We start from the raw sequence: 23,501 nt of genomic DNA, 5'->3' as shown, positions 1-23,501 counted from the left end.
GATGAGACCCGGGGCCCGGATACCGGAACCAAACTGTCGTATCACATATGGCCTTGCCGACCAGGTGGAATTGCAATTAGAAGACAAATTATCCGATTTGTTGTTAAAGTATGGACAGACCAAGATAAGTTATAGATAGAGAGGTAATTCATGTAGGCCGACATCAACTGCCGTTTCGGCATTCCCGATTCAGAAATGCCGCGGCATTTAGCCTGATAATTGATGATGATCAACACACTCGGATCGTTTCGACCCGACCAAAGTTGACCGAAGATAGGGGAACCACTTGCTCGGGACAATTGCACCGTTTGAGCAAGCAAGAAAGTCCAGAGATGTTCGTCTAAATTAACCCCGCAACGTTATCTTCGAGATGCGAGAGATATCGTGGCAGAAACCCCGCAGATGCATGAAACCTCGCGATTTGTCCATGTAACCTAACCGTATTGCTCCACTTTCTATGGTAGCAATGATGTAAGAGACGATCTTTTATATGAGAAAACGGTCGACTATCCTCACTTGTAAATTTGCTATCAGGAGATTACTACACGAGTTTCATATTTCGAGCTCTAAACCCTGCCCATCATGACTCTAAGTAAATCTGTACGCATAGGAGTCGACGTCGGCGGTACCAATACCGACGCCGTCGCCATAGACGTCGGCCTCGCTGCTCAAGGCGATACCCAGCGAGGCGTCATCGCTTTTAAGAAAACTCCTACCACGCCAGATGCGACTGCTGGAATTGAGACTGCTATTAGAGCTGTCATTGACGCTGGCAACATAGTTCCCCAGCGGATAGCGAGCATCACAGTCGGCACAACACACTTTATCAATGCAGTCGTGGAGAGAGATGCACGGCGACTTCAAAAGGTCGGCGTCTTGAGACTGTCACGCTCGTTCCTGCGTGAAGTTCCGCCCTTCTCAGACTTTCCGCCCGATCTCGCAGCTATCATCAAGGGATATTGCGGCATCATCGATGGAGGCCTGCATATTGATGGGTCTCAGGAAGCACCAATCAGAGAAGACCAAGTTTTGGCCGAATGCGAGAAGATCAAGGCAGAGAATCTGAAGGCTGTTGTGATCGCCGGCGTCTTTTCTCCCATCGACGAGGTATTCAAGCAAGAGAGCCGCGTCAGAGACATCATCCTACGAGAAATTCCAGGAATCGACGTCGTTTGTTCTCACGAGGTGGCGAATATAGGCTTTCTCGAGCGTGAAAACGCCAGTATCCTCAATGCTGCTATACTTCAATATGCTCGAAAAACAATGAGGAGGTTCAATCAAGCCAAGAAGAAGCTCAACCTGACATGTCCACTGTTCATTACTCAGAACGACGGAACTACTCTTGATGCTGCAGCTGCAGCTAGGATACCGATTAGGACCTTTGCATCTGGAGCAACCAACTCGATGAGAGGAGCTGCGTATTTGGCAGGTATCGATGCTGGCGGCAACTCTTCTGCCATCGTCGTAGATATCGGTGGAACGACAGCTGACATTGGCGTCATCCTGCCAAGCGGACTTCCAAGACAAGCTTCTGCCTACGTCACAGTCGCTGGAGTGAGGGTGAATTATTCAATGCCTCATCTGCACTCCGTTGGACTTGGTGGGGGCTCACTCGTGCGCAGCGTCGATGGAAAAGTCAAAGTTGGCCCGGAGTCAGTTGGTCACTATCTTATTGAAGAAGCTCTCGTGTTTGGTGGCAATACATGCACGGCATCTGATGTCGCTGTTGCCCTAGGCAGAGCAGATATGGGTGATAAGAGCAGACTCGCGGAGCTGAAACCTGAGTTTGTGCATTCTGCAAAAGACTGCATCAAGACTCTACTCGATGGCGCTGTCGATGTCATCAAGACCGCTGCTGATCCTCTTCCCGTCCTTCTGGTAGGCGGAGGTGCTGTGCTAGCACCGGAGGATATTTCAGGTGCCTCAAGGGTCATCCTCCCGCCGTTCCATGATGTGGCGAATGCCATTGGTGCTGCTATCTCTCGAGTCAGCGGTGACGTTGATATTGTCCAGAGCACAGCCCACCAGACGGAGTCGCAGGCTCTTGAGCGCGCAAAGACGATGGCCATCGAAAGAGCCATTCAAGCTGGTGCAATGCCCGAGAGTATCACCATGGCGAATGTGGAGAGTATTCCGTTGCAATACGTATCTCATCAGGTTCGAACCATTGTCAAAGCAGTGGGAGATGTTGACTTCAAGGGCTATGTATCAGAACTGGAGCTCGAGGCTGTTGACGATGACGACGAAGTCAGTGACGAACCTGAAGGGCAAAAGAATCGAGCTGTCAAGACTATAGAAGATATCCCGGTTGATCCTTTCACATACAATCCTACCATTAAGGTCAGCGATGAGGGCGTCCCTGAATGGATACTCAACGAAACAGATCTGGCTTGGCTGGCTGATGGATGTTATGTGCTCGGCTGCGCGGGTGGCGGCACTCCAGCTCCTAGCTTCATCCAACTGCGTGATATCATACGACAAGGCCATACTATTCGCATCATCGACCAGTCTTCCTTAAAGGATGATGCCCTCATCTACTGGGGCGGCCATATGGGATCTCCTGCCGTGTCGGTAGAGCGGCTACAATCGACCGAGACAGTCGAAGCATTCAATGTGCTGATGGAGTATCTCAGCCATAAGAGTATTGATGCCGTCATGGGACTAGAGATTGGCGGTGCCAACGGTATGGAACCGATGCTGGTAGGCTCCTCGCGGTTCTTCGATGCGCCTGTGATTGACGGCGACTGGATGGGCCGAGCATATCCTACATACTGGCAGACTACGCTCGCGGTACATAAACCGCTAGAGCTCGTTCCCTGTGCTATTGATTCAGGCGATGGCAAGAGTATCATCATGACTCGAGCGCCAGACGACGAGATTGTTGATAGAGCATTGAGAGCGTCATGTTCCGAGATGGGAAGCCGAGTCGGCATGGCCGCTAAACCTACTACTACCGAGTACGTGCGGAGTTATGGTGTACTTAATACCTGTTCTCTTGCTTGGAGGATAGGCAGATGCATCGCCCGCAGTGTTTACAGTAACCAGCTCTCAACAGTCGCAGAGTCCATCATCGAAGAGGCTGGCGGGTTGAAGTCAGCCAGGGTGCTATTTCGAGGAAAGATTGTAGAAGTCGAGAGAAGACTATACAAAGGGCACTCGCACGGCGCTCTACGCATTGAGGCATTTGATGAGTATGTCGAAGAGGACGGTGGATCAGAGCGTATGACACCTGTAGTCTCAGGAGGAACATTGCGAATCCCGTTCAAGAACGAGAACATTCTCGCTGAGCACACCTCTGCTGACGGGTCTGAAACCAAGATCATCGCCTCAGTCCCCGATCTCATTGCTGTGCTTGATAATGGCTCTGGTAGAGCACTGGGTGTTCCAGAGTTCAAATACGGTTATAGAGTAACGGTCCTGGGCATTACGTGCTCACCGCAGTGGACGAGAACACCTTCTGGTATTGAGATTGGAGGACCGAAAGCTTTTGGCTATGACGATGTTGTCTATAAGCCTCTTGGGGAGTATGTGGAACCTGTCAGTGTGATTAGAGAATATGCTTAATTTGAGATGCATGCATTAGAACCGCATCGAGGTAGTGGAGGCCATAGCTTCGCCCGAATCACCGGACGAGTTTGTCATAATTGGATTTCTAAGCAAAGAGAAACGAACCTGGGATTAGAGGGAAACTAAAATGCATGGCATTAAAACCTGTGGATCCAGGCGTCGTGCGGAGACAATAAACGTTAACTTTTTGTAAATGAAATTATTATTAGCTACCTGCAGTGACCTACAATTTGTGATCTCCGTAACAAAAGGCAAGGTATAAAAGGAGGTTGTAAGTCTTGACAAGTATCCGCGATTGGTATATCAAAACAATTTCGACCTCATCAAAATCTCAATCAATGGCTCAGGCAAGGAACATCCTCGTTGTTGGTGGCACAGGAACGATCGGCGGGTATATCGCCCTAGAGGCTCATTCCCACAGCTACGCCGTGACCATCAGTGGTCGCAAGCCAGTTAAAAACATTTCCAGGCATCAACCCAGCCTCCCTCCGCTGACTGTGACAATGCACGTCTGACTCACGGTTCGAAGTGTTGTACAGCTCCGAAGATTAGCAAGCATGGCGGAGAAGGCCCTTGCTATTGACTACAGCTCCCTCGCGCCAACGACCGAGATTCGTATACTTACTCTCGAGCGTGGAAGAGGTGATGATCCGATTGTATGCACCCTCCGACCTGCGACACGAGATGGAGCAGAATACCATGCTCTGTCATATGAATGTGAAGACGAGAGCAAGAATGATCCTTTCATCACTGTCGATGGCCGCCACGATCAAATTCGCATGAACCTCTATGATGCCCTGATGAACATAAGAAAACCAACCGAAGACCAGCGGCTCTGGGCGGATGCAATATGTATCAACCAGTCAGACGTCCAAGACAAGAGCCAGCAAGTCGCCATGATGGGCGAGATATTTACAAACGCAGTCGGTGTCATATCATGGCTCGGTCCAGCCAGAGACGATAGTAATTTGGCTATGTATATGATGTTCCACAACGACACACCAGACTCCTCTAACAAAGACTCACGCAAGTTGAAAGCCCTACTTTCCCTCTGTCGTCGAAGATACTGGCGCCGAGTATGGATTATACAAGAACTGCACCTCGCAAAGAGCTATGTAGTATGGTGCGGCCACAAATCCATCCCCGACCACAGGTTTGAGAGGGCCCTGGCTGGTCTCAACTGCCAGAACGACACGTACAGCGATGACTTTTCGCAAAGCCCAGCGAATCAGCACTTGATGGCCCGATATTTCCGCTACAGCGAGATCAACAATTTATATCGCTGGCTATCCGTATGTATCCGTGGAGAATTTCAGTGCACGAGGGAGCAGGACATCATTTATGCGCTCCTAAATATTTCGACGGATTATAAGAGAGTCAAGGAGACTTTCAAGGTCGACTACTCAAAGACACCACGTGACGTCTTTCTGGAGCTTTTGTGTCAGAGGAATCTTTCCACGTGGCGCCGTGGAGATGAAGGTAGTTAGCTGGGAATTGCAGAAAAGATTAAGCTGGGCATAGATGAGGATCTGAGGAGGAAGATATTTAAGGAGGTCGATATCTAGGAGACTTGCTGGCTGATGGATGACTAAGAAACGGCAATTATACTGGCTTGCCAGAATCTTTGGTATACTGCGGAAGTGTGATAGCAGCCAATTTCCCCTGCTTTGAGACAGAAACGCTAAGCAAGATGAAGGCAAGTGTCGACCAACTTGCAACTAACCGAAAGATCCGGAAACATGGTTGGTATGACACGGATATTTTGTTACTTGACTGGTTGCTGGATAAAGGTTGATATTTATAAATGTGAAGACTCATTATTCTTTCACAATACAACCCCTTACCAGAAGACCTTCATGATGGAGACGGGCCCTTGACCACTAGGATGATGATTGTTCATCTTTATATCCACGTTGTATTCAAGCACTCAACAGCAATTTCACTTGGCTATTTTCCATGCTATGGCCGGACAGATAAGCGAGTTATTTACTATCAGTAAATGACATTGATGTATATATCCTATGAATCAAGGCTCAACAAGAACGTCGTAATCGGGCCTTGCAGGGTTGTCTCCCAACACTGCCTCTCTGTACTTCTGATTCCAGGCAACGTACGCCTCATTGTCACCATGTTGAAGTGCCGCATCGTACGCAGCCTTCGAAGCTTGGTAATTATTGAGTGCTGCATGGTAGGCAGGCGCCTATCGTCTGGTCAGGCACATATCCCGTTTGAAGAAGTCTTGTAGAGACTTACATTTTGAACAGTCCAAGTGTTGAAGTTCTGATCACCGGCGAGGCCAGCATCTTGGTCTTGCTTAAAGTCGGATTCGGCACTTTGTTTGGCGCTGACTGCGTGGCTGTACGCCTGCTGGAGCTTCTCCTTGCTGTCTTGGATGCGAAGTTGGCTGGCCGGGTCGGACATTGTGATATAAGTGATGAGACTGTGTGATGAAGGTCTTGAAATACGATGTGATGAGTAGGAGATGGGGTAGAGAATGAGGAGCCAGGAGTGGGGTTTTATAGGCAAATGGTGAATGTGCCGTGTCTTTCGCTGACGTATGTCAAGATGGCAATCCTGCAGCCAATTTAATCAACTAGACTCATTTTTGGTAGAAATGACGATTAATTCCCCTTAGATTATCAGATCAACAGGATAGTTGCGACTATGTAAGCTAGCTGATGTATGTCTCAGCTTCAGCTGCAATCTCACCGCCGATCGCAGGCCCTTTCAAGATTTAGCGCTATACTACTATCCTATCAAACCTATCCACGAAGAACCGCAATACCTCAACAAAATCACGCTGGCAGGAGAATGGTTATTAGGCGGCAATTTACGAGACGTGAAACTTGATCATTTGGCTGCGCGGTCGTGCACGGCAACTTTCTGTCTCAGCTTGTCAGCGTGGCGTTAACGCTATTGACGTGTGTGCTGTACTGTGAGATCAGTACCCCGCCTCAGCATCTATGCTGACCTTGATGATCTCTCAAACTCAATCCAATCTCGCCATGACCCAATTCCAAGCTTTCGATTATGGTTCAGTGGAACTGCGGACGGCATCAACCGAGATCAGGCTCCTAGATCTCTGCCCCTCTCAGGGTTGGGTTGATAGCCGTCTGATCGGCTGTCTATACACAACCTCCATTGAGAGCCCGTCACCCTACATAGCTCTCTCGTATGTTTGGGGCTTAGGTGATAAAACTCAGTCGATTCACATAGCGAACTTGAATGATGATGAAGAGCATTCCATACCCATCACGGAGTCGCTGGAGACGGCACTACGACATTTCCGCAAGCCAGACGAGGTGATAACGCTATGGATCGATCAGATCTGTATCAACCAGGCAGATAATAAAGAAAAAGGCCAGCAGGTCGCGATGATGGGCAGGGTCTACTCATCTGCAGCACAAGTGCTAGTATGGCTTGGTCCAGCTCAAGATGGCTCAGACGAGCTTATGGAAGCATGGCAACACATTGGGCAAAGGGCTCGGGAGTTTGGACTGGAGAACTACATGAACCCGCAGAGCTATTACCTCATATCAGCATTGGGAAGAAACAAGGACCCTTCTGATGAGACTGCTATGAGCTTCCAAAGCTTGTTAGCCAGTACTGTAGAGGCATTTGCTCCTTTGTTAAAGCAAATGACGTTGAAGAGATGGTTTGAGCGACCTTACTTTTCACGAGTCTGGATTATCCAGGAGTTTTGTTTATGTCCTGATACCATCTTCGTATGCGGATCCAGGACTATACCCGTGGACTTTGTCAAATTTGCGGTCCTGCTGCTTCAAACCGCGATAGGTAACATGCCGCAGGGCGACTATGAGCATCTTCAACCGCCAGAGATGCCTTTGGAGCGACTGTCCGAGGTATCTTCTGAACCAACAGCACGGCTGTTTGGGTGTCGTTCACGCCATCAGAAGCATAAAGACGACGAGCTGTACATGTTGCTGCGGAGACTGTTCGTTGAGCTTCAGACGAATGCGACTGTACATTGTGACCGCATCTTTGCCCTGCTTGGCCTCGCTGCCGACGCTGAGAAACTTGGAATCCAGCCAAACTATGAGGAAAGCACTGAACGCATCTTGACGCAGACGGCGCGCACGTTGATCGAAAAGAGTGGTCGTGTAGATCTTCTGTGCTACTCTCAGTTTCCGAAACTTGATGAGCTTCACTTACCGTCGTGGGTTCCCGACTGGCGATCCAACCTAAGCCGCTCGTTCTATACCATCAACGAGCGTATGGACAAACATCTTTTTGCTGCGTCCGGTCACGATACTGTTGTTGAGGTTGTCCAAGACCCCAATGACAACTCGGATATTCTGGGACTTCAAGGTTTTACTGTTGATGTCGTTGAGGAAGTTGCAGAAGGTGATGGCTGGACGGATATGAGCTGGGATTACGAGAAATATCTTGGCTATATGGCCCAGGTAGACGATTTATGGCAGAGTTCCATGTATAAATCTGACAGCGAAGTTTCCCAACTTCGAAAGGAAGAGGCGCGATGGCGTGTGCCTATCGGAGACATCTACTGGACATGGGAAGGGGATCAGCAAAGAGCGAAAACAGATGTAGCTAGGTTCCACGAGCAGTTTCTGCAGGAACTCCAGCTTTTCGACGAAATGACCAGACTCGCAGCTACAGGAGAAGACGTTTCAGAGAAACTCGTGCAGTGGGAGGAGGAACATCGTGGCGCAGATACCAAGCATAACTATCGTGAGAGTATGAGGAAGATGCAGGGCAAGCGGCCATTTCTCACAAAAGTGGGATATTTGGGTATGGGACCAATGGAGAGCAGGTCTGGTGATGTCGTTGTTGTCTTTTGCGGAGGGCGAATTCCTTTTGTACTGCGGCCTTTGGAAGGGTCGAGCGGGCGTGATGAGTTCCTGTATGTCGGCGAGGCATACTGCGATGGTATAATGGACGGTGAAGTGACGGGAAAGAAACAGACTTTCTGGCTCAATTGATTGAGTATCATTCTGCCCACCCTGTAATTCTTCAGCCAGACATTCAATGTCCCTTTCATTTGCTAGTTATTAAGACTCTCGCGTGAATATATCCCTTCTTGTCCTAATTCTGAAGTGGATCACGAGACGTTAGTGGCTGTCTAACCTGCTACCTTTGGTCTAGCTAGACCCTTGGCCACGGCGCCGATGTCGGCTAACTCAGATGCTGTGAGTCTTGCTGCGCGATATAGGGAGTGAGTCAAGAACAGTAAAGAAAACAGCCAATAAAGACGATAGCTACTTGACTGTGACTCTCTGATGCCCTGAAGCATAAAACGACACAGGTACGGCATCTCCCTTGAGGCTTTGCTCTCTGATCATCTTTAGTCTTGCCTCAATCGGGTCACTCTTATTCAAGCTCCCGGCATTGCGTGGTGTACTTCAGTCACCAAAAGTCTTGTCAAGATGACAGTAAATCTACCAGCGAACCCAGACTTCATACAGATCAAAACCACTCTGACGAAGTTACCATACCCGCCACTGGATGATCGCCCGACTGTAAGAACAAAGCGTCTTGTTCTCAGGCCATTCTACCAAGATGCTGCAAAAGACCTTTTCCCCATGCGCGCCCAGAAAGAGGTCATGATGTGGACTGCGCAAGGCGCCCCAGACAAGGATCTTGAGGAAACCGAGAAATGGGCTGCACAAAGACTCCCACCGCACGACGAGACCAACCTGTACTACGTCATCAGTCTCATTGAAACAGGCGAAGTCATCGGAGCTGGTGGCACATACAGACGAGAGTGTGAGCTTGGCTGGCCGGCTATTGGATACGCGTTCCGCAAGGAAGCTTGGGGGAAGGGCTACGCTACCGAGTTTCTTGTCGCGTTTATGAAGATTTGGTGGGAGCTACCGCGGGCGGAGTATTCTATCGCTGTGGATAGGACTACATTGAGTGATGAGGAGATAGTAGCCAGTGTGAATGGTACTATTACGGAAAGGTGTGCTGCGGAGACTATCAAGGAGAATGGGGCAAGTAAGCGAGTTCTGGAGAAGGCTGGGTATACGTGGGTTAAGGAATGGAGGAATGAGGAGAAGAATTGGTCGATCTATGGATGGGTAACGACCGCCGCACAACTGCCTGCAAATTAGTTGATGATCAAGAATGGCATATGTGATCTTGATTATGTTACGACTTGAGGCGTTTTTTTCTCTCACGGCTTAGACACGTATATCAGAGCGAGTAAGTCCTGGACGGAATCACCAGAGAGACGAAACTCCATACTTGAATAGTTTCAGTTCCATTCAGGAATGAGAGGGACAACGATTGAATAGACTAATGGGTCTTGGTGTTGGTTGGCTACATAAAAGTCATGATACCACTGATCCTCTCCATACCATCCCCGCCAGCTAATAAGTAAAAGATTGTCCAAGCAAGATGCAAGCTTGATATAGTAGAGAGTAACCTTTCCAAGGAATTGCCTGTCCCGGTGAAGCTGTGTTTATCGGCTCCAGACGGTCGCAGGACCAGCCCCGCCCTCGTGCGCATCCTCATGCTCTCCAGCAGGAGGAGTGACCAAAGCCTGCTCTTCATCATGTTCATCGTGATACTCCGGTCGACCATGACAATGCGGGCAAGGCTGAGGCGAGCTCGACACAAAGTCCCCGACAAGCTCCTTCACAATATCCTTCATCTGACTCGTCCTAAACAGCACAAGCAGCGCAAGGTAAAAATGGAGGAACATGTTAAACATCAGCGGTGTCGACGAGTAAGCCACCAGGAAAGTCTCCCCAGTATCCTGCCACCTGTTGTGCGTCCACGTGAAGCTGAGCGTCAAGAGCGACAGGATGCCCATCAATATATCGGCGATGAGACAGTTTAATGGGTCGGTGATGGGCGTGGCGAAGGTCGCTTTGAGGTGCGCGCCTTGGCGGTGGAGGCGTTTCATGGTGAAGCCGAAGATGGCGGAGAAGATGAGCAGGATGAAGGTGAAGAAGGCGACGGGTCGGACCATGATGCAGAAGCGGACGAAGTTGAGGGGGAGACCAACGGCTGCTGAGAAGAGGAGGAAGTCCCTGGTGTGATGGAATACAGCCGCTGAGTTGATGGCTGTCATATTGCGCTGTGTTTTACTAGTGTGTATTCAGAGGTATAATTGTAATGTGTTGCGATGAGATATATCATTATCAGCATTAGTGGGATAATCGAATACTTTATACCCCAAGTCCTAGACGACTTCAAGCTGCACTGCCTTGATGATATGTATCATCTCGGAGGATGAATGGCTAAGGCACGCGTATCAGCTTCCACCATATCCTCTCGGAGTTCTCAAACAGAAGGCAAATTGATCGATCGGCATCATCTAGGCAGTGATTCTGTCGCCGATGGAATCCTTCGAGGCAGCAGCGTAAGCACTACGATGCACAACGAGTTTATGCAGCGCTGAGCTTGACCAATTGGGATAGGACGATAGGTGACTAAGCGCATAATTGCACCCACAATCACTGTGCATTAACAATTTCTAAACACTTCTATTGGCTCTTTAACGATAAATATGCAAAGTCTGCCTGATCTTCAATCTATTTGCCTGCCGATGCACCAGCCACAATGCAAAGCCTTGCGCTATTTATAGGCCTCAAGGACTGCTTGGCCAGATTACCCTATAGTTAAAGGAAGCAACAAAAAATCTTAATTCATGGATTCCTCTTTAGCCAACGTGGATCATGTTGAAGCCATTCGCGGATATATCCTATCGCGCAATGATCGTCATCCAGAAAAAGAAGAAGCTTAGAATTAGAGGCCCAAGACGCAAGACTAATTGTATCCTGCGTTGTAATAAGCGTATATCTCTCCCCATTGATCGCGAGAACCCGACACGGAATCCGCTGAATATCCTCCCGGGTAAGAACAAAGACATCAAGTCTGCTTTCGAGGTCTAGCATTATTTTCGCTCATTCTGTCATGATCACCAGCCGACGCGATTGCATCTTGTAGGATGTTAAATTGTGCTCGTTGTTTTGGCCTCATTTACATCCTCGAATTCTAAAGCCACACTTCGAGGCCAAGCCAGGCGGGATATTAGGTATCCCCATGGACGAATGAAAGGGCCAAGTTTCCGTCCCGACCCGTGGCAGTCTGTTGTCCGTGCGCTGTGTCACTGGCTGGGACTCCGCGGCTTCGGCGTTTCCATTCCGGGACGCGTGGACTCTGCACAGATGCCGCAAAGCAGTGACAAGAGGCACTAACCTTACAGCATCTATGCCTCTTAAGCTTCTAAGACGGTTATGAAATTCTGACATATCTTCACATAAACATAAGATAGAGCGTAGTCAAAATGACTGTGGCCGCGGCAAGTTGAGTTCAGTATTGGAGAAAATTGGGGGCATTTGTGCATGAGAGCGGCATGACATTTCGCAGCGCAATAAACATGCTACGAATTGGAAGTCCCTTGACTGAGAAATTAGATAAGAGATCTCCAATGGGCACAAGAAATAAATGGATAAGATCTCCCAGCAACTAGTATAGTAGAGTATATCAGCTATAAGAAGGCATTGCTCAAGTCTACGATCGTCATTGAACTGGCAAATAACAATGCATTGTTAGACAAACCAATCGCAACATTGTGGATCAAATAGTCCCAATCCAGAGTTTTATGTATTACAAAGATGGGCACCCATGAATCAGGATCGCATTAATCACTCTGCAGCGTGACACAATTCATCCGACCAGTGGCCGTTTTAGTGCGCCGCCTCAACTCAAAGCTCTGGGCGCGCGCTGGAATGCCCCCGGGCTGATCCCCGCCTGTTCCCCGAGTGCACTAAATCGATAGTCTCGCCTGGGGCTTGTTGTGGCTGTTTAGGCCAAGGGTCTGTGTGTTCTGGAGGCGGCAGGAATGGTTTTTTCCATGGCGGCCGCCAGATCTACAAACCTAAGCCCTACCTATACAAATCCGTTCGTCTCCTGACAGTAGCCACAGAGTAGTAGCTTTGCAAGCGAGTCTGCTCTACGCCATGAGAGATAGAGTTTCTACTGTTATCATAAACCCGGCTCCTAAATCCGAGTTTTCCTAAAGCCGTTCTCGACCCGGTCGATAGGCCGAGACCCCTGGATTTGATATAGGTACATCATCTCTTCTGCCGCGCTAGGCTGTCCCAAAGGCCTGGACGGAACTGACGGCATGCATGAAGATCTGGATGCCCTGATTTTGTGTTACCCAGTGTTACAGAGGCTGTTTCTCCAATTGTTCAAACTCGGCGTGTTTTATCAGGACGCTGCTCCATCGCATTCTGCATAACCTTTATCGCAGAGATAAGCCAGCTTAGATACACTATCTTTTAGTGCGCCTGCTCCCGGACCTAGGTCAGCGCTAAGTTCGCTAACCACTAAGTGAGGCTAACATCCCGCTGTTGCTTTTTCCAGCGCCTGTCTGTGCGTTTACGGTTTGAGCAAGGGTTGAAATTATATCACAGAGTGGGATAAACCAAGTAACTTTTCTTCGCTGCAGACGGGACGAGTACCCCGAGTAGATCCTTGTCCCCGTCAGCACTACCCCATACCTGACTAATGCACTAAGCAATAGGAAGCAAACGCACAAGTGCCGGGTTTCAAGCCCTCCCCTCAAGCATTGGTTGCCTCTGCGGAATGTATGGGCCTCATCCCCCCCTATCGGATTTATGCTTTCATGCCACCTGCAAGCCCATGACTCTCTCAAAGTTTAAAATCTCTAGGAGGACTAACGCCTCCGTTTATGAAACGCCCGATGCGACCCCCCTTGTGCCTCGACGCTTCGAGTATTAAGATCTGTCGATCTGTATCCCCTGGCCCCGTCCGTTAAGTCTGCCATGTATCCATTCTTCTTGATTTTTGATCTCCTTTCCATTTTTTGTTGCGCTGTTGCGATAAGCGAAAAATGACTGTCGAGGCCCTTCTTGAGCAGTATCAGGGCCATATTGTGCCAAAGGCGTACAATGCGGGCTACCTCTCGCTCAGCTACCTCATCAGCTTGGTGGGGGCGGCTTCGACGCTCGAATTGATCAATCGGCGATCATGGTTCAACGGAATCTCGAATCAGTATGCTACCTACGATTGATACCTTTCGCCAAGGAAAAGACACTGCCAAGATGGTTTGCTAATACAGATGCATTAGTCTGATACTATGTTCATCCGCAATCACCATGGGCGGTATAGCCATTTGGTGCATGGTAAGTTTCAGCTTACTTCGCTGCGTACACTATTAATTAATATCGCTTGTGGTGCAGCACTTTATTGGCAACATCGCACTCACTCTTGCTGAAGGCGAGGCAGAGATGCAGATTGTATACTCCAGTGGCATGACAGTACTCTCCTTCTGCATGCCTGTTCTTGTCCTCCTCGGCGCATTCTACGCGATAGGCATCTCGAATCGAATCGCCTGGTGGAGAGTAATAACAGCTGGTATCCTTTGCGGCTGTGCCATCTGCGGTATGCACTACTTGGCCAACGCTTCCATCAAAAACTATCAGTGTATCTACGAGCCTGCGTATATCGTGGGTGCTGCTATCATTGCCGTCGCTGCGAGTACTGTGGCGCTGGGCATGTTCTTTATCTTCCAGTCGCTCTCGGCGAGCAGTTGGTGGAAGCGAACTATTTCTGCCATCATCCTCGCTGGGGCAGTATCCAGTATGCACTGGTGTGCCTCTGTGGGCACTCAGTACAGACTGCTTCACCTGAAGAAATTGGAACGGGGATCGCGCACCGCTACCGCGATAGCAGTTATTTGTTTAGTAGGTCTCAGCCGCCTTCCCATCGGCGCAGCACTAGACGCCATATGGTCTAGGTCCACTTACTGACCTCTAATAGTCTTTCAGTGCCTGTATTATCATTGCTGGATCAGCTATCCTCCGAGCCCGCACTCTAAGAGATGCAGCCCTTCGTGCTCAACAGATTGAGCTAGCAGCTGTTGTCTTCAATAAAGACGGATGTCTTCTCGTCGACAGCAACGGAGTCTTCCCAAACACTGTTGTCACCGATTTCTTCATTGGAGAGGTGAGATGATTATGCCCTTTCAAGGTTTCATATCTTAGGTCTACCAGCTACTAACCCCTAAATCTTGCTTTTATAGAACGCCGACGACAAGTTCAACACTGCCCATCCACAGTTCCTCTGGATGTTCCAGGCCTCGCGAAACTGGACTGGAATCTCGGGATTAATAAACGGCATGAAGCAACACCTACGACAGCTACCGCACAAAAGTCAGCATAAAGATCCGACAAAGGGGATTCAACTCATCAATGCCGACGGAGAGCTCATCGATGGATACTCAGTCATCTTCAGAGAGTTGTTCTGCGTCGCCGCCTCCAAGCTCAGCGATCGTCTCGACGAATCCATCACAACGATGGGTATTCTATGGGATGAGATCATTCCCAAGCGATCAGTGGCAAACCCTGCATACCTACAAGCACTGGAGAAGCATCGCGATAATCAAACTTCCGACGCGAGCGAGATACTACGCAAGGGATCGACGACGACAGGAGAAAGCCACCTCGAGAAGGGGGTTGGGATTGAGCTTGAGAACGAGATTGACGAACGAGGAGCACTCATGTTTTTGGTCCGTCGCCTCACATCAGATGACGAAGTAAAGAGACTCGAGACCGCTGGATATCGATTTGTCAACCCTGTTCAAGTATGCAACGATGCGAGGAACCATTTGCAGATGCAGATCCCGTCGAGCGAGTTCGAACTCAAGCTGCGCGACATGAAGGCCTTTATATCCCAGCAAGGCCGTATCAAGCCCGGAGTTCACCTTGGCCTTTTCTCGCTTCAGGATCGGGGGCTTAATAATCATCACGTCCTGGTACAAAAGGATGCTCGCGATTTGCTTCCATTAGTACCTCTGCCACTAAGCACTATCGACGACACGCAAGTCAGAATGGTACAAGGCTTGAGTGGGTTTCGGGTACCTGAGGTCATTCAAAGATTGAGGACCTCGGGGGCGTCTTCGAGATCTCCAGATGAAGAATTGTTTGCTCATTATCTATCCAATGCCATTCACTCCCTACATGAATGGGTCCAGGAACCTCTATTTCATGACGCTGTGCTCAGCCCTACTATACTACGACTTCCCTATGGGATAGACGGAGGCGACGCAGAAGAGACGGTGATTATGGCATTGAGACTCAAGATCTCCCACCCCGTCATCTCATCTGGTCCCAACTGCCAATGGGTCCCCCTTAACTTCTTCGGTATGCGACAAGTCTTGGAACAGTCTCGACAGGAGTTTGTGCGGGTTCTGCACCAGGACTTTGATCCATCAACAATGCCCGCAAGTCGGGCTAACAACGAGCTCACTTCTGGACCTCTATCGACTTTGCGTCGACTAAAACGTTCCGGATCAGTCAACTCGAAGGGCAAGAAGCCCCGAGTTCCAATAATGAGGCTACGAGCTTCATCAAAAGACTCTACACGCTCGTCTTCGACAATAAACTTATGTCCTGCTGAAAGCAGCGAAGCCCACAACCACAATGAGCGACTCCCATCCACGGACACAGTGGATGTCTATCCTCCTGAGCGCCACTATACGTCACATCAACAATCATTCCTCAACGGTGGTATCGTTGTATTCCAAGAGGTCACCGTTCAAGTCGAACAGAAGAAGTCTGAGTCCAGAAGTGACTTGGAACTATCGTGGAGTCACGACACGGTAACTGAGCCGCCGAAAGCACATCAGCGACATAACAAGAAGAATGAAATGCCAGTTATACAGAGCATCGAACTACAGCCATCGGGGAGGGGAACCACAGAGGTTTCAGTTGAGTCTCGCTGGCTGCATAGTTTCGGCCACGCCGATACCAACATCACAACGATGGCCGCTTTTATAGATACTTTAATTCAAGAGTCTAGTCACTCTGTTACATAGTAGAGCTTGGACTCTCAAACCTAATGTACAAAGTTATTTGCAACCTTTCACTACATGCGTGCCTATTTCTGGGCTGTTGCCCATAACAGTCAATGCTATCGCCGTGCGATCGGCCTGGTATGGCAATTGTGGTTTGCTTTTGCCATGGTACTTGAATAACGTGCCCACTTGTATTTAAATGCTGACCACTAACGAAGGATGCCGCTTTTCCCGGGGTATTGAATGGGGTTGACGTTGGCCAAGTCAAGTTCCCCCGCACGTTCAGGTCGTAGATGCACTTATATCGGCAGTTGGGTCGGTTAATAAGTCATAAGAGGGGTTTTTCTCATCGGCTTCCTGATTACTTTTAAGTGACTTGTACTCTGTAGTTACTTATAATATCTGCTTGTCTATTGTCTGGACGTCTTGAGCCTCTGCTGACGACATCGACTGATCCTTGCCATCTGTCATTATTCGCCCGACAGCATTTCTCGATACGATAGAAGAAGAGTGACAATGCTTCTTGTATGGATAGCAGCCATTATAGACATTGCTTGGCTGGTATTCGGTTCATCGTCCAACACCAAAGGCAGCGGGAAGCCTTTGCCTGGCCCACCAGGTATGCCAAGTGCACAACTATATCTCCCAACACTCTCCCTTGCACTGCACTCAGCCCTGTATTTCCACTAGCAACGTTTGACTAACCATGATGCGCAAGGTAAACCGTTGTTCGGAAACCTCTTTGAGATCCCCCAATATCACTCTTGGCTCAAGTTCAAAGAATGGGCTGACACGTACGGCCCCATCTTTCGTCTCAATCTCGCTGGGCGGCAGCATGTCGTCTTGTCAACCGAGAAGATTGCCAATGATCTCCTGCGCGAGCGAGGCAGTTATTATTCCTCACGCGAGTTTCTCCCCATGTCATCTGGAATTGTCTCGCGCGAGATGAGGCCATTGCTTCTCCCATATAATGGTGAGGTTCAACAGTTTAGAAGAAGAAAAGTCTGTGGCTAACATCGACCTTGACCTGCAGATCTATGGCGTCGAGGCCGCAAGCTGATGCATCAGTTGACCATGCCAGCCGCAGCTGACTCTTACCAACCCGTCCAGGACTATGAGTCCAAGAAGCTGCTCGTATCGCTGCTCGAGACACCTGCCAGCTACGACAAGTGGTTCGAGCTGTACGCCTCGGGGGTTGTTTTCAGAATTGGATTCGGCAAGTGGATAGAAACGGGCGACGAGCCCGCTGTCAAGCGAATTATCCAAGTTGTCCATAATGTGGAGCGAGTCGCATCACCTGGAGCCTACTTGGTTGACTCGATGCCATTCCTCAACAGCTTGCCAGAAGCGGTAGCCCCCTTCAAGAGGGAAGGGAGAAGACTACACGAGGAGGAACTGGGCCTCTTTAGAGAGCTTCAGTTTGATGTGGGCCGCGCGTTGAAGAAGGGCTCTGACACCCAGTGTTTCACACGTACGTTCCTCGAGAACAAGGTCGGCTATCAGCTTTCGGATGACGAGGGGGCCTACGTGATCGGCACCTTGTTCGAGGCTGGGAGCGGCACCACGGCTGCGGCTATGATGTCGTACTGTCTCGCCATGTGCCACTTCCCAGAGTGGCAGAGAAAGATGCAAGATGAGCTTGATGAGCAGGTGGGTGACCGCATGCCCGAGTTTGAGGATATACCGAAGCTCCCGACAGTGCGTACCGTTATCAAGGAGGTGCTGCGGTGGCGCCCTGTCACAGCAGGTGGGTTTCCTCACCAGCTGACCAAGGACGACGAGTACGAGGGGTTTTCCTTCAAAAAGGGGACGATATTCCATCTCAACCAATGGTAAGTCTATTCTTCGACACAGCTCTTCTACTTGAGCCAAGCAAAAGTGCTAATTTCGTCGTGTTCCAGGGCTATCCACCGAGACCCGGCACTGTACCCTGACCCAGACAACTTCAGACCGGACAGATGGCTGGACCCAAAGTTCCCAACCACTTACAAAGAACCGCTGTCCAAGTTCCCCAACCTGCAGAACTATAGCTGTTTTGGATTCGGGCGGCGGATCTGTCCAGGACAGAACATCGCCGAGCGGTCTCTTCACATCTTGACGGCTCGGATCGCCTGGGCTGGCAGCGTTGTGAAGAAGAGGGACGCGAGCGGAGCGGAGCTGCCGGTGCCGCTTTATGACTACACCATAGGGTTCAACACCCAACCGGAACACTTTGACTTTGACGTGGTTCAACGTTCACAGGCGAGACATACAGTCATTAAAGAATATCTGAAGGAAGCAAGGTCTAAACGGCCAGCGTAAAGGCAGTCAAGTATATTGGGGTATGTCAAAGCAACGAGGTATGCAAGCGTTTGGGACATTGATCGAGACCACTTGTGTAGATCTGCAACTCTCCATCGTCTACAGTGAAGGATGGGTCAATGCGAGCACGGTGAATATGGGCCAATAGCCTGTTGATGACATGTCCTGCTCTTATAGCCATTCGTCCTAATCGGACCCAAGAAACGAAGAGATGAGCATTAACAAATACGGTCCTACATCCTTCACCTGCCATAGTGACTCCCCAGCGTGAAGTAGAATAGAATAGCGGCCCATGATTGAAATAGTTTCCGGAATACCCCTTTCCAGCAAGACGATAAAGCGTTCTGGTAAAGAATCGGCCAAATGAATATCATGCGCAAGGCAAATGAGCTCCTTTCGGGATACTGTAGATCAATCCAGAGCCCCGTCTATCATGCAAAGAGCCTTAATGCATGCCTACTTATCATGATCGTCTAACCGTACCGTCCGCGAAAGCAGTGACATAAAATACAGGCGAAGTGGAGGTGTGTCATGATACCCCAGAGGATCAAGGCCTTTCGTGATAAGAGGTCCGACCTTTGACGTCAGTAGTATCTTCCATTCTTGTGCTGTCATGACAGCTCTGATGCCCCGGTGAACTCGTGCACCTTGGGTAAATCGGTCGATAAATGACTCGAGATCAGCATCTCGCCTAGCAAGGACGTCGACCAACATATGGAGGAAAAGAGTAGCCTGGTAATGGAACTCTCATCGGCAGTAATTGTATCCGCGTTGTCGAATAGTTCGATAGCCTTGGTTTGCAATTCTACTACCTGGCGTGAATAGCAATCTGCCTCGTCGGTATGGGCGGTTGACAGACTAAGTGTCGAGCCGAGATTGCCAGGACCTTGGGCATTCAATACTCCTCTGGTTTACTGAATCTTGCATCAAGGTCACGTTCAGCTCTGAGGATGACAAGGTGGCATCATTCGGACCCTGTGAATAAACTGTGAGAAAGCAACTAAGAGAATTATAAATGAACAAAATCTCGTGGGATATGGTTCGTACCGGAGGCTTGCGCTCGCGATACACAATTTCGCTTTGCAGTAATGCATTTTATAGGAACATGCTTGCCTTCATCGCGCTGCCAAAACTTATTGATAATACCTGCGCATGTATGTAGTACATAAAGAGTACTTATCCGGATATGCCGGCGCTTGCACTCGAGACAGCCTTTGTGTTATTCGCAGCTGAGACTTATGGCTAAGAGCTTAAATCAGCCGAGAGAACTTAGAGGCAGCCTTTCCTTGATTCCTTATGCCTAAAGCGTTGCGTTCCTGGACCAAACTGCAGAGCACTAAAGAAGGGCCAAGGGGCCCTTGTCAGTGCCTGGATTGGCTGATATTGCCAATATGCTTTTTGCGGCAGCGGTTTGGAGGAATAGAGAGACAAAGAAACAGAAGGTAAGTAGCGGGTTCTTAATTACGCGTATTTTAGCTACATTGGAGGATGCGGATAAGAGCTTGAGGTGGTGAGAGAAAAGGAGTTAGAACTGGGAAAAACAAAAACCTCAATAGTGTGATAATAGCCACGAAGTTGACTGCCGCCTATAAGGTTAAGCTTTAGGCTACGGTAAATATACCAACATGACTAGATAATAACAGGTCACCAATTGTGACTTATCTCTGGAACTGAAAATAAAAACGTCCTCAATTGAAATACCAGTAGATAGGGAGAAATACGCGTAAATTTTAGTAGCCCGCTTTTATTACACGGAAAGCAGCAAGCACAAATCAACAGTCTAGCTTCAACAATTAATTATAGAGTGCCCTGATTTTGTAAAATCCATATAAAGCGAGAAATACATATTGGTTGTGAAGAGTCGTAAATAGGTGATAAGTAGCCTTTATCTATACAGTTAGGTATATATATATACTGCCTCTTCGCCCTTATGAGGTTCTTAGTAAATATGGACTAGAGATCCTATTTTTAACCCAGTCCTACTCCGTACATACCGCACTAACGCATGCCCCGCTCGTAAATAATACGGGTGGGTCATTCAGCAAGCCCAACATTAGCGAATAGGCCGGTCATTATTGTCTTGATGAGTTAAGTACAGTTGTTGCGCCTATATAAATACTTCTGGTACCTCTGGAGAACTCTTTGGCACAGTAACTTTGAGATCCATGTTCCAGAAGCTCGTTTGTATTATTGTCTAAGCAAGAAAAAAGTTTTCCCCTCGCTTTGGGTATCTCTTTTCCTTGCACCAAAGCTCAGTCGTTTCGTAGCCAACGCCCCTACCATGTGGGAATTCAAGCTCTATCACTACGACCCATCTTTTATCGCCGCAATTATCTTTCTGGCTCTCTTTAGTGCTTTAACACTCTGCCACCTCTTTCAACTCATTTGGCACAAAACTTTCTATCTTGTTCCATTCCTTATTGGATGTATTTGTAAGTGAGCTGGCACTGCTTGCCCCCGAGTATGCACTCATCAATCCGTAACAGTTGAGGCAATTGGTTATGCCGGGCGTGCAATATCTGCAAAGCAGACTCCTGATTGGGCTATCATGCCTTATGTCCTCCAAAGTCTCCTTCTACTCCTCGGTCCGACCATGTTGGCAGCTTCTATCTATATGTCACTTGGAAGACTCATCAAATCCCTCGAGGCCGACTCTTACTCACTGGTCCCGATTGAATTTTTGACAAAGACCTTTGTTATTGGTGATGTTATTTCCTTTCTGGTACAGTCTACGGGTAAGTTTGAACTGTATTCTTTGGCGTTAGCCGCGATACTAACCTCTGATAACTACAGGAGGAGGTATGCTGGCCAAGGCCAAGTCCAAGGGTGACCAGAAGATGGGACAGAACATCATCATCGTTGGCCTTGCTGTCCAAATCTACTTCTTCGCATTCTTCATCACCATTCTTCATATCTTCCATCGCCGAATTACGGCCAACCCGACCAGCAAAAGTCTTTCTTCAGTCTCCCCCTGGAAACAATTTGTCCTCGTTCTCTACGTTGATAGTGGTCTGATCATGATCCGATCTCTTTTCCGTTTGGTTGAGTACATCACCGGATCGAACGGCGCATTGCAGTCAACTGAAACATATATTTATGTGTTTGACGCTTCGATGATCTTCGTCACCGTTGCTCTTTTCAGTCTTGTTCACTCGGGACGAGCGATAAGAACTCCTAGAGAACCGATACAGACGTTTCATATATGCAATGACTTAGCAAGCATTCCTTTACAAAACAAGAGCCACTTTTCGCCTTCCATTGTCCAGCAACCTTTCACCATGTCCGACCGTCATCACTATCGCTATCTACAAGAACATCCAATGGCTCAGCATCCCCCTCAGAATCATACAGACTCCCTTGACCAGTACAACTACCCCTCCTACTCAATTTCGCCTGGTCGATTTCACGGTCAGGCTTGAAAAACTCTTGGAACTATGGTGCGCTCCTCTTTAGTATTATTTGAAGACGTCGTGCCTATTAGATTGCATATAGATTTATTTATAGACATTGAGATTATTGCCTTTATATATTATAGATATTTAACTGCGCCAAGGTATAGATAATTAGTTATATTTATTACGGCATGGTATTTACTTATTAAATATACTATATTAAAAAGTCAAAATATCCCTATAGCAATATATAAGGTATAGCCAATTAGGGTCTTAGATAAGAAGATAATATAATAAGATACTTATTTTTTAGTATAATATAATATAAGGCATTATATATTATGCCAAAAAATATAATAACCTTAATAATAAGCCTTAAGGTTATATAGCTGCTGCTATAAACCTTATAATCTAATTAAATAAGTGGCCTTAATCTATAAATATAAAAAAGATAATTCTTCTAGACTTAACAGGCTAAATGCCCTCTTTATTATTATTTTATTAAGGTAATTACTATTAAGGCTCTAACCTTAAAAGATTAAATTATAATAATTAAAAAACTAAAAATCTAATTATAAGATATATTACTATATAATTAATATTAGCTATAGCTATTCTATTATAGCAGTTAATAACTATATAATCGGTCTTTTAATAGAGGTCTATAAGCTTAACTTTAGATATATTTTAATACTGCAATCCTTTTTAAGGCATTATAAAATAATAAGAAATTACTTATTATATATTAATAAGCTATTAATAATACAGTAAGTTAATTTAGTAATTTTTAGCTATTAAGTATAGCTACTAGATATTAATATAGATAAAGTCCTAATTAATTATATTATAGATTAAATAGAGGCATTATATAACAGTTATAGGTTTCAAACAGGGAAACTAATCTATACTAGGTTTATATTTACAGAAATATAAGGCATATATACTAAACTTAACTTTAGATATTATATCTCTTAATAATTAAGTAATATAAATTAGGCTTATTAATATAAAAAAGTCTTATTAATAGCTAATAAGCTAAGTTTTATTTAAGTACTAATAAATATAGTCTATATATTACAACCTAACACAATCTGACATACATATAAACATACCCTACCTTTTTCTTCTAATTAAAAACCACCTACCTTATATAAGTTAAATGCATGCCATTTAACATATAGAACTAACTATTATAAATAAGATCAAACTGACCCTATTTAACTTATATAATAAAACAAACTAAGTCAAACCGACCTTATTTAACTTATATATTACTTAAATATATATATATATTTATTTAACAGTAAATAGAACTTAACTTACTAGCTATTAATATATTTATTTAAATAACATTTCTTTACCTTAATAAGCCTTACTTATACTATTAACTATTAAGAGATATAATTAAAACTAATATATTTAGTATA

General features: G+C 47.2%; 9 protein-coding genes across 9 annotated transcripts; 7 read left to right on the top strand and 2 right to left on the bottom strand.

Moving 5' to 3' along the window:
• Positions 1 to 582: 582 nt before the first annotated feature.
• On the top strand, positions 583 to 3,564 carry FPRO_07290 (uncharacterized protein; the record flags this gene model as incomplete). Its single annotated transcript, XM_031218535.1, has 1 exon — positions 583 to 3,564. One exon carries the CDS (start codon positions 583 to 585, stop codon positions 3,562 to 3,564), a length of 2,982 nt encoding a protein of 993 aa, XP_031084384.1.
• Positions 3,565 to 4,124: 560 nt separating this feature from the next.
• FPRO_07291 (uncharacterized protein) lies at positions 4,125 to 5,054 on the top strand (the record flags this gene model as incomplete). The annotated part of the gene is made up of 1 exon (XM_031218534.1): positions 4,125 to 5,054. One exon carries the CDS (start codon positions 4,125 to 4,127, stop codon positions 5,052 to 5,054), a length of 930 nt encoding a protein of 309 aa, XP_031084383.1.
• A 539-nt stretch (positions 5,055 to 5,593) lies between these two features.
• On the bottom strand, positions 5,594 to 5,988 carry FPRO_07292 (uncharacterized protein; the record flags this gene model as incomplete). Its single annotated transcript, XM_031218533.1, has 2 exons — positions 5,594 to 5,767; positions 5,821 to 5,988. 2 exons carry the CDS (start codon positions 5,986 to 5,988, stop codon positions 5,594 to 5,596), a joined length of 342 nt encoding a protein of 113 aa, XP_031084382.1.
• A 584-nt stretch (positions 5,989 to 6,572) lies between these two features.
• Positions 6,573 to 8,528, top strand: FPRO_07293 (HET-6OR heterokaryon incompatibility protein (het-6OR allele); the record flags this gene model as incomplete). The annotated part of the gene is made up of 1 exon (XM_031218532.1): positions 6,573 to 8,528. The coding sequence occupies one exon, from the start codon at positions 6,573 to 6,575 to the stop codon at positions 8,526 to 8,528; it is 1,956 nt and encodes a 651-aa protein (XP_031084381.1).
• Positions 8,529 to 8,972: 444 nt separating this feature from the next.
• On the top strand, positions 8,973 to 9,659 carry FPRO_07294 (uncharacterized protein; the record flags this gene model as incomplete). The annotated part of the gene is made up of 1 exon (XM_031218531.1): positions 8,973 to 9,659. The coding sequence occupies one exon, from the start codon at positions 8,973 to 8,975 to the stop codon at positions 9,657 to 9,659; it is 687 nt and encodes a 228-aa protein (XP_031084380.1).
• Positions 9,660 to 10,009: 350 nt separating this feature from the next.
• On the bottom strand, positions 10,010 to 10,624 carry FPRO_07295 (uncharacterized protein; the record flags this gene model as incomplete). The annotated part of the gene is made up of 1 exon (XM_031218530.1): positions 10,010 to 10,624. One exon carries the CDS (start codon positions 10,622 to 10,624, stop codon positions 10,010 to 10,012), a length of 615 nt encoding a protein of 204 aa, XP_031084379.1.
• Positions 10,625 to 13,417: 2,793 nt separating this feature from the next.
• FPRO_07296 (uncharacterized protein) lies at positions 13,418 to 16,402 on the top strand (the record flags this gene model as incomplete). The annotated part of the gene is made up of 5 exons (XM_031218529.1): positions 13,418 to 13,578; positions 13,655 to 13,709; positions 13,767 to 14,270; positions 14,347 to 14,532; positions 14,609 to 16,402. 5 exons carry the CDS (start codon positions 13,418 to 13,420, stop codon positions 16,400 to 16,402), a joined length of 2,700 nt encoding a protein of 899 aa, XP_031084378.1.
• A 495-nt stretch (positions 16,403 to 16,897) lies between these two features.
• On the top strand, positions 16,898 to 18,682 carry FPRO_07297 (uncharacterized protein; the record flags this gene model as incomplete). The annotated part of the gene is made up of 4 exons (XM_031218528.1): positions 16,898 to 17,000; positions 17,100 to 17,354; positions 17,415 to 18,213; positions 18,283 to 18,682. The coding sequence occupies 4 exons, from the start codon at positions 16,898 to 16,900 to the stop codon at positions 18,680 to 18,682; spliced, it is 1,557 nt and encodes a 518-aa protein (XP_031084377.1).
• Positions 18,683 to 20,963: 2,281 nt separating this feature from the next.
• On the top strand, positions 20,964 to 22,101 carry FPRO_07298 (uncharacterized protein; the record flags this gene model as incomplete). The annotated part of the gene is made up of 3 exons (XM_031218527.1): positions 20,964 to 21,114; positions 21,169 to 21,417; positions 21,476 to 22,101. 3 exons carry the CDS (start codon positions 20,964 to 20,966, stop codon positions 22,099 to 22,101), a joined length of 1,026 nt encoding a protein of 341 aa, XP_031084376.1.
• Positions 22,102 to 23,501: the final 1,400 nt, after the last annotated feature.

Source organism: Fusarium proliferatum (genome assembly GCF_900067095.1).
Source record: "Fusarium proliferatum ET1 genome assembly, contig: FPRO_scaffold007, whole genome shotgun sequence".
Taxonomy (NCBI): Eukaryota; Fungi; Ascomycota; class Sordariomycetes; order Hypocreales; family Nectriaceae; genus Fusarium; species Fusarium proliferatum.
The sequence above is the reverse complement of the archived record's forward strand: the minus strand, read 5'-3'. Positions and strand labels throughout refer to the sequence as shown.